This window comes from Danio aesculapii, chromosome 8 (assembly GCF_903798145.1).
Source record: "Danio aesculapii chromosome 8, fDanAes4.1, whole genome shotgun sequence".
Classification (NCBI taxonomy): Eukaryota; Metazoa; Chordata; class Actinopteri; order Cypriniformes; family Danionidae; genus Danio; species Danio aesculapii.
The window spans coordinates 17,852,153-17,867,418 of NC_079442.1; the positions used below are offsets into that span (position 1 = coordinate 17,852,153).

The following is a 15,266-nucleotide window of genomic DNA, read 5'->3' on the forward strand; positions in this document are numbered from 1 at the left end:
CAAAGTCTAAGCATTTTAAGTATGGGAAAATACGCTCTGCACCCCTCTTTTTTTCCAAAAAGATATCAAGAGGTCCTTTATGAAATTAATGGTAAAGTCGTTCCGGAAATTTTCCAGATATTTACCGTTATTACTGTGTGAAAGGGGCTATTTCTTTTATAAAAATCCTACATTCAATTGTAGCTTAATTGTTCAATTAAAATGGCTAAATTGATAGGAACAAATAAAGACAGACATAATTGACCAAGAATATTCTTAATACACTACAGAATATATCGAAAAGCATTGATATCTACCATCTGCTAAGAGACAAGCTGGCACAAGTTCCAACCATATTGTTAGTGGATCATGACATCATGATGTTGTCACAATACCAAAATTTTGACTTCGATACGATACCTAAATTAAATATCACGGTACCGACACTAAATCAATACTACACTATCAATTTTTTTTCTTTCAAAACATTATTTATTAATAAACACATGTGTTTGCTGTCAGCTGAAACAGAGTAGAACCATTTTTAAAAGTAAAATAAAAATAAAAACTAATTTTGTAAGAAATCCAGCCAAGCTGTTTTAACACAAAATAAAATAGATGCAGCCTTGTTTAAAAAACAATGCACTATAGACAGAAGTGCACATCACTTTTTGGTCTGGTTCTCAAAGAACCTGGAGATGTTTGCTAGGTCCACACAGATATGTTGTGCCTCTAACAAGACATTATTAAATCCTCTCATAGCTTTAGATGACGTATACAGACCTCTACTTAAATTTTTGGCACGTGTGACTGTCCGAGTTATGAATGACCATACTAATATGACAATATATCTCAGCATATCACATTTTTTTGTGATATGATTTACATACAATCTCATAAAAAAAATGGATCTGCACAAAAACACTGTTAAATCATATTGTAAAGATTTGTGGTGAAGTCACCATAAGAGTATTCATTTTCCTTTAATATCAAATAACATTTGTGTCTGTGTATTGTTTTGTCACTATAGAGAGAGTGTGTGAGAGGACAACCCTCAGTTAAACAGCTCAACAAACACTCGGTGTGTCGTTGAAGCAGCGTGTGTCCCCCACACTGCCCCCTATTGAGGAGCACTCATAACTACAGCTGTCACTCAAAAGTATCATTACTAAAAAATTGCAGAATCGTATCATTTTGAGAGCCAGGGTATCGTAATTTTTTTGTATCCGTATATCGTGCGACACTATCATAGAGATGCTTGCATTCACAGTCACAGACATATGTTAACATGCTCTTGCTGTGAATTCTTCTCCAACCCAGGCTCATAATTGATACGTACCCCTGTATACATTTCTGGAGAGCGCCAAATACTTCCCAAGAGGTACGTTTTTTTGCAGTTTTTGTTTTTGGGAATCCACTAGAGGCCACTGTGTATGCTATTTCAGATCACTGCTGTTCTCACGTAAATCCATCAGAGGCCACTGTTGACCGACCGATCACCCCATCTACCCCTTCCCTAAATCCAACCGACAGTGTTTTCAAAAGCATCGATTGACCGGCCCACTGCCTTACCAAAACACGACCGACAGTGTTTTCAAAAGAAATCCAGGAAAAGAAAAGCCCTTCTGATTTTTCTACATTCTCACCCTTTTATTTACTTGTTTATTTTATTTTTTTGCTTTTTGTTTTTGTTTTACCCGCTTTCTGGAATCGTTCTTCGTCTGACTCAAATGCTGTCGTCGCAGTTAACTCCTCTTTGTGTCTCAAGTCCGCCAACATACGCGGCAAGCCAGTGGGCAGCTGGTAACAGTGTAAAAGCCCTCCACAAGAAGGTAAGCGGTCAGATGGTAGCGCTAAAAGAAACAGAACTGTTTGCGGCTTCATATTGCCACATAGCATTCATTTTAAAGACGCATGCGTAGCTCTAACAACATAATTCATGCCCTCCAGAAAAGTATACGGGGGTACAGATTCACAATGAACCTGTGTTGTTTTGTCGGCGAGTTGTTTAATCTCACATCCTTTTACACATGTAACTTGACTCAAGCGGATCTCATACATGAAATCCTGACAGAGAATGCTGAGGTAAAACAGCTGCTGTGTTCCTCATCTGGGAAGGTAACTGCATCTCCTCTCCAAGCTGTCCAGTGAAAACTGCTCTGACCAACTGGAGCATCAACAAATCGTTCCTCTGCGGTCGAGTCGACCTCTGTGCTCCAGTTTAGCGATGCTCATTTTGATCAGCAAGAATTTTGATAGATTAATTCAGTTAAATAGTGTAAAATGTCATTTGGGCCATTTTTTCGAATATATTTTTAAAACATTTGCTGTGCGAGTAAAAGCTTCTGCTGTACATATCAGTCATTACTGCTTTCAGAGAGAGAAAACATTAATCACATTTAAGTTGTCAGCAAATGCTTTACTACAGCAAACACTTTGCTAGAACAAAAAATAAAAAAAATGGAAAATAAGTTTCTACAAGGCAGTAGGACAAAATTATGCTTAAAATAAATCAATATTAGACAAGCAAATATCATAATTTTTGGACTTTTTTCTTTTAAATATTTATATTAAATATTAAATATTAATCTTAAATAACTCTCTAATTTTTATCATTGAAATTATAGGTAGAATAAAAGTATATTTTTGGTTTGTATTTGCTGTCAAATATGTTTCTTAGAAAGAACATTTCATCTGCAAAAATTGGTATGTGCAGGTCATTCAAAAATCAGAAATTGCAGTCGGAATGATTGAGACTCAGCTTTTAAGGAGTCTCGGTTCACATGTTAAAAATACATCATTTAAAAAAAATACAACCCAAAATTGTGTTGAAACAACGAAGCATTTTGAATCTGAGTTTGTTTTAATCGATTCAAACCTACGAAGGGACATAATACAGACAGATCCAGTTCATGATTGTTTCACAGAGGGTGTATAGGTACATTTATTGTAGAAACCAATTTTTGATGCATTTACAACGAAATTTATTTAAAATAAAAATATCTGCATCATCATAGATGTACAGTTGCAATCAGAATTATTAACGCCCCTGAATTTTTAGCCTTCTTTTTATTTTTTTTTTATTTCTGTTTAACGAAGAGAACATTTTTATAACACATTTCTAAACATAATAGTTTTAATAACTAATTTTTAATAACTGATTTATTTTGTCTTTGCCATGATGACAGTAAATAATATTTGACTAGATATTTTTCAAGACACTTCTATACAGCTTAAAGTGACATTTAAAGGCTTAACTAGGTTAATTAGGATAACTAGGCAGGTTAGGGTAATTAGGCAAGTTATTGTATAACAATGGTTTGTTCTGTAGACTATCGAAGAAAAATATAGCTTAAAGGGGTTAGTAAATTTGACCTTAAAATGGATTTTAAAAAAATTATTTTAGTCGAAATAATGCAAATAAGACTTTCTTCAGAAGAATAAATATTATCAGACATACTGTGAAAATTTCCTTGCTCTGTTAAACATTATTTGGGAAATATTTAAAAAAGAAGAAAAAAATCAAAGGGGGGCTAATAATTCTGATGCTGAAACTAATAACTCAGGCTTAGCTCCAACCTGCTTCAATTCAGACCTGTCAGTAATTGGTCACACTTTATTTTGATGGTCCGTTTGTTGAATTTAAGTTACATTGCATCTACATGCCAACTAATTCTCATTAGATGATAAGTAGACTGTTAGGTTGGGGTTAGGGTTTGGGTTGCGTTTAGTGTAAAATGATATGTACTTGCAAGGTTTCATATGGTCAGTTAAATGTCTGTTGAAGGAGCAGTATCAGCAGATATTAAGCAGACAGTCTACTAATACTCAAATGGACCATCAAAATAAAGTGTTACCCAGGAATTTATTAGTATGCCTATTAAGAACTTAATGAGCTGGTACAGGTACGTCTGCGTGTAATTGTAGCCAAAATCTTGCAACACATTATCCCTCCAGAACCAAGTTTGGGAACACCTTATATTGACTGTTCGCAAATACATAATATCTTACATTATACAGAATATCTTTCTCTTTCTTGACTGTTTGACATTGTCATGGATTGGTCAGGCTCTCACGACCCCCACTCACGAAGATCACCATCACCTGACTTCTAATGAGCACACAGCTGCATCACATTCACGAGCACCAGATAAAAGCACAGCACTCCAGTCGCTCATTGTCCGGGCTCGTCTCGACGAAAGCGGACAACTGAGCGACCACTCAGCGTAGTCATCCTCAGCTAAAACAAACGATTTACTTACCTGTTCTCTTTGTATTCCTCCTAGTCTTCCTGGTCCTCCCGAATCGTCCTGTCTTCCAGTCCTTCCAAGTCTGTGTCATCCTCTGTCAGCTGTATCTGGTGTGTGCTGTCCATCCTCGTGTATTCCTGTTACCCAGCCACGGAGGAAAAGACCCCAACATCATTCCTGATCCTCCTGGCTATCCTTCATGTGCTCCTTGTTGTCATTTAATAAACACCCTAACGTTTCCTTACCTCTGTCTCCTGTCCGCTTCATAACAGAAGCCCGGACCTATAACGACGACAACATGAGCACCCCCGATCACCTTCAAGAGCTGGTGGACCAGTTGAAGCGGATTCTACAGCCACCAGCTCCACTTTCCAACGCACCACCAGCACCGAGCACTTCCGCCTCCACAGTTTCTTCTTCGGCCCTTCCTTCCAGTCCCATGGCCCGACCAGCGCCCTACTCAGGCGGAGCGGGGGAGTGCAATGGTTTTCTGTTACAATGTTCCCTCATATTCGAAATGCAACCTTCTCTATATCCCACAGATAAGTCGAAGATCGCCTACATCGTATCTCTACTCTCTGGACCTGCACTTAAATGGGCTGAGACGATCTGGAACCAAGCCGGGCCGGTCATGAATTCCATCACTACCTTCACGGAGTATTTCAAAGAGGTGTTTGGACGTTCTGATGGGGAAGTAGCCGCTGGAGAGCAGCTGTATCATCTAAAGCAAGGTACTCTATCTACACAGGAATATGCTCTCCGGTTTCGCACTCTAGCAGCTGCAAGTGGATGGAATGAGAGATCGTTGTTGACCACGTACCGGCTCGGCTTGGAACCCACTCTCCGAATCCAACTGGCCACATTAGATGATACAATGGGTCTGGAGAGATTCATCCAACATTCTCTCCGATGTTCCGATCGTCTCCGTTCCTATCAACAGGACACCATCACCCCCTCGTCTGCACTCCTCCAATCGCCTGAGTCAACAGCCTCTCCAGAACCAGAACCCATGATAATAGAGTCTGGAAGACTGACATCAGCGGAACGACAGAGGAGGCTGACCCGGGGTCTGTGTCTATACTGCGGTGTCAGTGGACACACCCGTATGGAGTGTCCCCTTCGTCCCATTCGGACTTCAGTGAGTGTATTCAGTACGAATATTGAACAATGTAAACCACTTACTACCACCGTACAAATAACTACTGCCTCTATTTCTCTCCTTGTCACAGCCCTCATCGACTCCGGGTCAGCAGGGAACTTCATCTCCCAATCCCTCTGTCGTCAACTCCACCTCCGTACTGAGGCGTCCTCGCATATATACCAGATACAACCGATAACCCAGTGCACTCGATCTTCGACCCGTATCCATCGACAATGCGAAGACATCCTTCTTCAAGTGGGGTTGTTACATCAAGAGAGGATTCAATTTCTGGTTCTGGAGGGTGCAAATATGGACATCATTCTAGGGCGCCCGTGGCTGGTGAAGCACGATCCCATCATCTCTTGGGGCACAGGAGAGATAAAGAAATGGGGATCTGGATGTACACCTGCCTGTTTTCCAAATCTCCCTCTTCAAGGTCGGAACCCCATTTCTTTGTTTGCAACATCGGTCGAGAGCCCTCCTGAGAAGCAGTCTATCCACATTCCTAAGGAGTACAGCTCCTTTCATGATGTCTTCTGCCCCAAGAGAGCTTCCCAGCTACCGCCGCATCGGCCATGGGACTGCGCGATCGACCTAGTTCCAGATGCCCAGTTGCCAAGAGGTAGGATCTACCCGCTCTCGCTTCCAGAGAATCAGGCAATGGAAGATTACATAAGGGAGGCTCTGAGTCAGGGGTACATACGTCACTCAAAATCACCAGCCGCCTCAAGCTTCTTCTTTGTGGCCAAGAAGGACGGAGGGCTGCGTCCATGCATCGACTACAGGGTCCTAAATAACGGTACAGTAAAATACCGATATCCCCTTCCTCTGGTACCAGCCGCTTTGGAACAGCTCCGAGAAGCTAAAGTCTTCACTAAATTGGACCTCCGCAGCGCGTATAATCTGATAAGAATACGTGAGGGGGACCAATGGAAGACAGCATTCGTGACCCCTACTGGCCACTATGAATATGAGGTCATGCCTTACGGTCTGGTCAACGCCCCCTCCGTATTCCAAAACTTCATTCATGAAGTCCTCCGGGAGTTTCTTCACCACTGTGTAATAGTGTACATAGATGACATCCTCATTTACTCCCGGAGTGAGGCCGAACATCGCCAACACGTTGCGGAGGTCCTACACACATTGAGAGAACATCACCTCTACCTCAAAGCGGAGAAATGCTCATTCCACCAGAAGTCGATTCATTTCTTGGGATACATCATTGACCAAACCGGTATACGTATGGATGGGAAGAAAATTGAGGCTGTTCTATCCTGGTCAGAACCCACTTCCATTAAGGAGCTCCAGAGGTTTCTTGGGTTTGCTAACTTTTATAGACGGTTTATCAAGGACTACAGCAGGATTACATCACCTCTCACTAATCTCCTCAAGGGTAAACCCAAAGGACTGGAGTGGACCAAAGAAGCAGCCGCAGCCTTCCGCCTTCTTAAGAAGGAGTTCACAAGGGCCCCACTCCTGACTCATCCTGACCCAAATCTTCCTTTCGTGGTGGAAGTGGACGCATCCACCACCGGCGTCGGGGCAGTATTATCTCAACATCATGATACACCGCCCCGACTGCATCCCTGTGCCTATTTCTCTCGGAAGTTGAGCCCGGCGGAGCAGAATTACAGCATAGGAGACAGGGAGCTTCTAGCAATCAAGCTAGCCTTGGAGGAGTGGCGTCACTGGTTGGAGGGAGCCAAACATCCGTTCCAGGTGATCACAGATCACAAAAACCTCCAATACATCAAAGAGGCCAAGAGACTATGTCCACGTCAAGCCAGATGGTCACTTTTCTTCTCACGTTTTGATTTCTCCATTTCCTATCGTCCAGGACCCAAGAATCTAAGAGCAGACGCTCTCTCTCGTTTACACGAGCATCACGATCATGAAGAACTCCCAACGAAGATTCTTCCCGAACACATCTCCATTTGTCCGATCACCTGGAACGCTCCTCCAGTCGTTGCCACTCCGGAAGCCCCTGCTCCGCCGGGATGCCCTCCTCATCGGCAGTTCATACCACCTGAACACCGGGTAGATCTGATCCACTCCTTACATACCTCGCTAGGCACTGGACATCCAGGGATCAACAATACTCTCTCGCTAGTATCCCAACGATTCTGGTGGCCAAACATGGCAAGGGATGTGAGGCAATATGTTCAGGGCTGTAAGGACTGTGCCCAATCCAAGAGCCCACGTCATCTACCCGCTGGAAAGCTCCATCCCTTGCCGATTCCGAACCGTCCCTGGTCACACCTAGGAGTGGACTTTATCACTGACCTCCCTTCGTCAGAAGGTAATACCTGTATTCTAGTCATAGTAGATAGATTCTCAAAGTTTGTCAAACTAATCCCTCTGAAAGGTCTTCCCACAGCCTTTGAAACTGCCGACAATATCTTTAATCAAGTCTTCAGGTCATTTGGTATTCCAGAAGATATTGTGTCGGACAGAGGTCCACAGTTCATCTCACGTCTATGGAAAGCCTTCTTCAAGCTCCTAGGTGTGGCCGTCAGCCTCTCTTCTGGATATCATCCCCAAACCAACGGGCAGACAGAGAGGAAGATTCAGGAGGTGGGACGGTTCCTGAGGACCTTCTGCAGTGGTCACCAGAACTCCTGGAGCCAGTATTTGGGCTGGGCAGAATATGCCCAAAATTCACTGCGGCAACCCTCCACCGGACTCACGCCATTCCAGTGCGTCCTGGGCTTCCAACCACCGCTCTTTCCCTGGGATGGCGAACCATCTGATGTCCCCGCAGTGGATCACTGGTTCCGGGAGAGCGAGAGAGTCTGGGACGAGGCTCATCAACATCTGCAGAGGGCAGTCCGTCGAAGCAAGGTAACCGCCGATAGGAGAAGGTCTGAAGAACCCAGATACACACCCGGACAAAAGGTGTGGCTATCCACCCGGGACATACGCATGCGACTGCCCTCTCGCAAGTTAAGTCCCCGATTTGTTGGTCCCTTCACCATCGTGGAACAGGTTAACCCCGTCACCTACAAACTACAATTACCCTCTCACTACCGTATTCACCCTACATTCCACGTATCACTCCTGAAACCCTATCACGATCCTGTTCTTCCCTCCACAGAGCCTGACCACGAAGAGGAACCCCCTCCTCCACTGCTCCTAGAAGAAGGAGCCGTCTACGCAGTGAAGGAGATCTTGCGTTCCCGACGTCGTGGTGGCCAGTTGGAGTACCTGGTGGACTGGGAAGGGTACGGCCCCGAAGAAAGGACATGGGTTCCCAGAGCTGATATTCTCGATCCTAGTCTCATGGTGGAGTTTCATGAGAGCCACCCTGAGTTCCCAGCGCCTAGAGGCAGAGGGAGACCACCACGGCGTCGGAGGTGTCGGCCCTCAGGAGCGGGCCCTGGGGAGGGGGGTACTGTCATGGATTGGTCAGGCTCTCACGACCCCCACTCACGAAGATCACCATCACCTGACTTCTAATGAGCACACAGCTGCATCACATTCACGAGCACCAGATAAAAGCACAGCACTCCAGTCGCTCATTGTCCGGGCTCGTCTCGACGAAAGCGGACAACTGAGCGACCACTCAGCGTAGTCATCCTCAGCTAAAACAAACGATTTACTTACCTGTTCTCTTTGTATTCCTCCTAGTCTTCCTGGTCCTCCCGAATCGTCCTGTCTTCCAGTCCTTCCAAGTCTGTGTCATCCTCTGTCAGCTGTATCTGGTGTGTGCTGTCCATCCTCGTGTATTCCTGTTACCCAGCCACGGAGGAAAAGACCCCAACATCATTCCTGATCCTCCTGGCTATCCTTCATGTGCTCCTTGTTGTCATTTAATAAACACCCTAACGTTTCCTTACCTCTGTCTCCTGTCCGCTTCATAACAGACATCATCTCGCAACTGAATAAAATGTAATTTAGTGTAGGCTTTAATTAATTAATTAATCATTTAATTAATTACAATGTTTTGTGTCTAACTGTTTAGTTTTGTGGCAAGTAGCCATGTAATAAGTGTGATGACGTACATCTAGGCAGTCGTTCTTGCAGAATAAAGCCCTTCAACATTCAATTATTCTGTAAGAACATTTGCCTAGATGTACACTACATTATCCCTTACGCTGTAAAAATGCTGTGTTCCACTCAATTCAATGTTGTACCAATACAAATCAATTAAGTTAACTTAATTGTTTTTACAAATTTAAGTGGATTGAACATAAAACAATTAAGGTGTCCCACCAAAAACAGGAAGTGTGTTGATTCAGCTCATTTTAAATAAGTAGTTTGGACAAGAAGCAAAATAATCTTTTAAATGTACATGTACAATCCCCAGGGCCAACATCAATCCAAAACCAAACCAAAATGTTTTGAAAATTAGAGAAGCAAAAGCATCAAAACTGCTAATGCATTTGGGAAATTACATAATTCCCCAAATGGACTGAAAAATCGTATTGATTATTTTCTAGGGAGCTGAATGATTTGTCACGTTTTCACTCCTGCTTCCTTTTCTTTTCACAGTCAGATACTTCACAGTCAGAAGTGTAAATCGCTCTGTCAAGCTCAGCAGAGAACGTTTATTCTGAAGCCTATCGACTCGCATACTTTGTGGACATCTGGATGTAATCAATGCAATTATGCGCAAAACTACATATTCAAAATATTTATGGTCGAATTTCAACTGTAATTCCAAACCAGAATGAGTCCATGTGTACAAAATTTCGAGACCATGGGAAATCTTTTCTCAGAGATACTCAGCAAAATACTCAGAAGCTTTAAAACACACATTCCACATCCTACACTGAAATATCCCCACACACCCCAGGTACCTGGGAGTTCGATATTCGCTTTCCATGTCTTGGAGTCTCCTCTGGTGTAGAACTCCACATATCCACCATTAGGATTTGAGTAGACGGAGAAACCGCTTGAGATGACTTTACCTCCGGATGCGATCGCAAAACGAGACTCCATGTCATTGTTTTTCCAGAAGAAGGAGAACGTTATCCCTGGTGTAAGAGGTCAAGTAAAGCTTTAGTTTTTAATCTAAGATATTTCGACACAATTAGATTAGATTAGATTAGATTAGATTCAACTTTATTGTCATTACACATGTACAAGGTCAAGGCAACGAAATGCAGTTTCGGTCTAACCAGCAGTGCAATAGCAGCAAGTGCAGGATACAGGTATAAGTTATAAAGTGCAGTTATAGAAAAACTATGGTAGTATTTACAGATGGATGTACTATGAACATTATATACAGGTGTATTAGCTATGAACAGATTTACAATAAATGAAACATGAATTTAAAACAAGTGAATATAATTTTAAACGAGAATAGAGACATACAGTGGGTGCTTCTGGTCCTACATACACTCACATGCGGTACACGTCACTTTAAAAATTTTTCCACATGTTTTAACAATATTTATAATCTAACAACATGTTCACACCAAAAGATGTTCCTGCGAATCCCTTAACTGCTGTCTTTGGTATTGTATATAAAAATAACAATTTGTCAAAAAGTGAATTGGACTGCATTGCCTTTACTTCTCTCTTAGCAAGACGCTTGATTCTAATCATTTGGAGCAATCATTTCCCCCTTCTTTTAAAAAGTGGGCCAATGATGTGTTGCATTTCATTAGTTCGGAAAAAATAAGACTCAGTTTAAATGCTTCCGGGTCCAAGTTCACTGCCATGTGGCGTCCTTTCACAAATTATTGCCAAAGCCAAATGTAACTGTAAGTGGACAAAGTGATGCTGTCAGGTTTTGCTTATACTGATGTTGTCTTCATTTTATTTTATTTTTTTTATCTTTGTTTATATGTACACAATGTTAAAGCACTATGTTTATATTTATGTTGTGTTGTTAGTTATGTCGATTAATGTATGTTTCTTGACTACTTAAACAAATAAAAAAGGAAGAAATAAAAAACATGTTCACACCAAGAAGCATAGATTTAATAAAATAAGTAAAGTACGCAATCTTACAGTATTTAGGCTACATTTTGATGCGCAAATAATTGTATTAATCCTTTCAAAATAAGTTTCCTTATATTATTTTTTCATGCTGTGTTTATTATATCAAATATAATTGTATTGTAAATTCAAAACAATAATAAATGACTTAAAGTGTTATGTATAAATACATTTAATCTTATAAATCTGATTTTCATTATCTTTTGGCCATCAACAAACAGTTTTTCCGATATGTACAGATATCTATCTTTAAACAAAAGCTTCTTTATTAGATCCAGGCTGCTTCCGTCGCAAACAATATCTCAAGACTTACTTTGGTCAAGCCCTGGAAAATAAACATAAATACAACATATTCTCAGTTTTGGGAGAAAAGGAACGAACGCTGATGTGAGCAGATGAATAACAGATGATATCAGCTTTCACGCACAGAAATGCTTGATGTAAGCTGATATATTTACTCTTGAGGAATATAAACTTAATTTTGAATCATTAGCCTTTATTGTGTCACCTATAAACCTGAGTAACAAATCTATGACCATATAAAGATCTCAACGTGCTTCTATATCAACAGCAAAAGGGTGAATGAGGACAATAAAAACTCACCAGCAGGTCCGCAGAGAGTAGGATCACTAATGCAGGAGTCCTTATAGTTGCCAAAGTGAAGGAAAGTGGCCCCGTTATTGCCGTTCAGATAGATGCCTTTATTCACCATTCCTTCTACAATGTCTACATGACAAGAAAGCAACCAGCAAGATTATAACACTTGAAATTAATTTCAGAAAGCAGTGCAGTACAGCAAAGGCCTAATTTTGTTGTTTTGAAATCTAAAGCCTTTGAGTGATGATTTCGGTAACACTTTAGTTTAAATATCAGTGTTCACTATTAAAGGGCATTTTGCAGGTTAGAGACCCCAGTGAAATCAATGTGCATAAAAATAAAGTAGGAATTGAATTTCTTTTTATTGTACTTTAGGTTATATTATTGAACCACCTGGAGTCGTTTTTACAACCAGGCTCATTCTGAAAACGTGTCGATATATACATTTCTGGAGAGCGCCAAGTACATCCCAGCAGCTACGCTTTTTTGCAGTTTTTGTTTTCGCGAATCCACCAGAGGCCGATGTGTATGCTTTTTAAGATCTCAAATTTCTCTCGGCAGTGCCATTCGCGCTTGCTGTTCTCACATAAATCCACCAGAGGCCACTGCCGACTGACTGACTGACCGACCGACCGATCGATAGTGTTTTCAAAAGCACCAATTGACCCACCATCCCACTACCCTAAACCCGACCGACAGTTTTAAAAAGCAATCCAGAAAAAGAAAAATCGCCTGATTTTTACCACATTTTCAGATTTTACCGCATTCTCACCCTGTTATTTACTTCTTTATTTTATTTTTTGACTTTTGTTTTTGTCTTACCCACTTTCTGCAATCGTTCTTTACCACACTCGAACCCCGTCGTCGTGGTCAACTCCTCTTTGCGTCTCAAGTCCGCTGACATACATGGCGAGCTAACTGGACAAACTTGTAACAGCGGGAAAGTAGTCCATAAGGAAGTAAGCGGTCAGCTGGTAAGTGCGAAAAGGAACGGCATCATACTGCATCATAGCATTCGTTTTAAAGACAAAATGCAGCCACACATACTTCTGGCTAATTCGCTATTTCCAGAAATGTTAATAGGGCTACATTTTCAGAATGAGCCTATGTTGCCTTTTCAGTGAGAATATTTAAATTTATTAAGAAAAATTTAGTTTGTGAGAAAATACTCAAACACAATAATTTAGCATGATAATGAAAAATTACCATTTAAAGCTACCATTAACTCCCTTGTGTCACATCATGTATGTGATATTAGAAATAAAAAATAAAAAAATGCTTTGGACACACTTCCATTAAAATTTGTGCCCTTGCAAAATATTTTAAAACATATTTAATGGTATAAAATATACCAAAATCAAACAAAAGTGCTCAGGGGTAGCTTAAATAATGTGTCGGTGCACTTTGGCTAAAAGGGATTCATCAGAATAAACAGCAAGGCACTCGAAAAAATGTTGACAAATATAAAAAAGCCTTTATTGACATGGCTATTCCTTACGTGTATTTTAACTGCAATATGCTCCTTAACTAGTGACTTATTACCTCCATATTAAGATATTAGCTGTTTATTTGTACACTGTTAACAATTTCCTGTAGAATCTACAGTAACTTACTGGCAGCAGTTTGCCAGTAACTTACTGTAAATCAATTACAGTAAAAATACTGTATTTGCATGTACAGCACTAGTTACCTGGCTCTATTATGTATTTTGTATATCTTTATTGTAAAATATAGTCATTTTTACAATGCAGCTAAAATACAGTAACATACTGCATAACTGTCCTACTATAAAATACAGTTAAATTTGCAAACATCCATAACATTTTACTCATAAAGTACATTGTATTGTGGATGATCTAATTCTACATCCCCAACCCAATACCCTATCCAACTGATCTCAAATAAGCAGTAAATAATGAGTTTATTAAACTAAAAGGCATAGTCCATGTTTGTTAATACCAAAGAATTGTAGCTTTAAATAAGCATAGCCATAATTACTTATAGCACATGGAAAGACTGCTGTTTTGTGTTCATTTGATAAACTGACTAGAGACTTTATGGGGAAATCCTATAACCTTTCACCCACATAGTAAAAATCTGAGCATTTTGCTCCGTTCTCTAAAACAACAAGCGCTGATATCCTGAATCACGAGGATCTAGGGAATTAAAAAGCCTCCTTTTGAACAACCCAACTGCAGATGATTTTCGTCAATGGTTAGGTTGTTCTTCTGACCAAGTGGTCAATAAATCCTCCTTTATTCCACCTAAAAAGCTTGATCTGTGGATCAGAGTGGGAGCCGAAGCACCATCGCACCTCATGAATGGATGAGTTGAGAGAAGAAATGATGATGATGATGATGATGATGGAAAAAAAGGGCTCAGAGAAGACACAGTGAATGGCAGAGGACAGAGAGGAGACAGGCTGGAGTGTGGAGTGTGTGAAGGATAGTTTTACTGCGTGGGCAAAAGGAGAAAGAAGTAGAGAGGACTGAACATCCATCTATGCAGTGAGATCCCGGGTATCGGCATTGGCTTTGGGAAGTATTCTGAAGTATCTTAAGGAGATAGTGTACACATTGGATGGTTCGTATACTCTACCTGACAAAAGTCTTGTCGCCTATTCAAGTTTTAGGAACAACAAATAATAACTGGACTTCTAGTTGATCATTTGGTGTCAGAAGTGGCTTATATGAAAGGTAAACGCCTCTAGATTACACTTATTTTACCGAAATAAAATATGATTATGCCTTGATTTTTAACTATTTAATTAGGACTGTAAGGTCTGACTTTGCTAAGACAAAAGTCCTGTTACTTAACAAAAATAATGTACAGTATAGACTATAAAGTCATGGTGCAGTGGAAAAATAATTAATATTGTGTATGACCCCCATGAGCTTGAACGACTGCATCCATACATCTCTGCAATGACTCAAATAACTTATTAATAAAGTCATCTGGAATGACAAAGAAATCAAGATTTTTTGGATTCATCTTCAATGCCTCCTCCTTCATCTACCCCAGACATGCTCAATAATGTTCATGCCTGATGACTGGGTAGGCCAATCCTTGAGCACCTTGACCTTCTTTGCTGTCAAGAACTTTGATGTGGAGGCTGAAGTATGAAAAGGAGTGCTATCCTGCTGAAGAATTCACCCTCTCCTATGGTTTATAATGTAATGGGCAGCTCAAATGTCTTGATACCTTAGGCTGTTGATGTTGCTATTCACTCTGCAGAGCTCTCGCATGCCCCCATACTGAATGTAACCCCAAACCATGATTTTTTCCTTCACCAAACTTGACTGATCTCTGTGAGAATCTTGGCTCCATGTGGGTTCCAATCGGTCTTCTGCAGT

The 15,266-nt window shown here is 40.9% G+C and overlaps 1 protein-coding gene across 3 annotated transcripts in view; it reads right to left on the bottom strand.

Moving 5' to 3' along the window:
- The window catches only part of adgrd1 (adhesion G protein-coupled receptor D1), a 130,703-nt gene that overhangs the window by 109,693 nt on the left and 5,744 nt on the right, over positions 1-15,266 (bottom strand). For all 3 annotated transcript variants that reach the window (XM_056463332.1, XM_056463331.1, XM_056463330.1), the window contains 2 exons: positions 11,920-12,042; positions 10,170-10,346 (listed from right to left, as the gene is read on the bottom strand). In XM_056463332.1, coding sequence (XP_056319307.1) covers positions 10,170-10,346; positions 11,920-12,042 — 300 coding nt within the window. The remainder of the gene's footprint in view (positions 1-10,169; positions 10,347-11,919; positions 12,043-15,266) is intronic.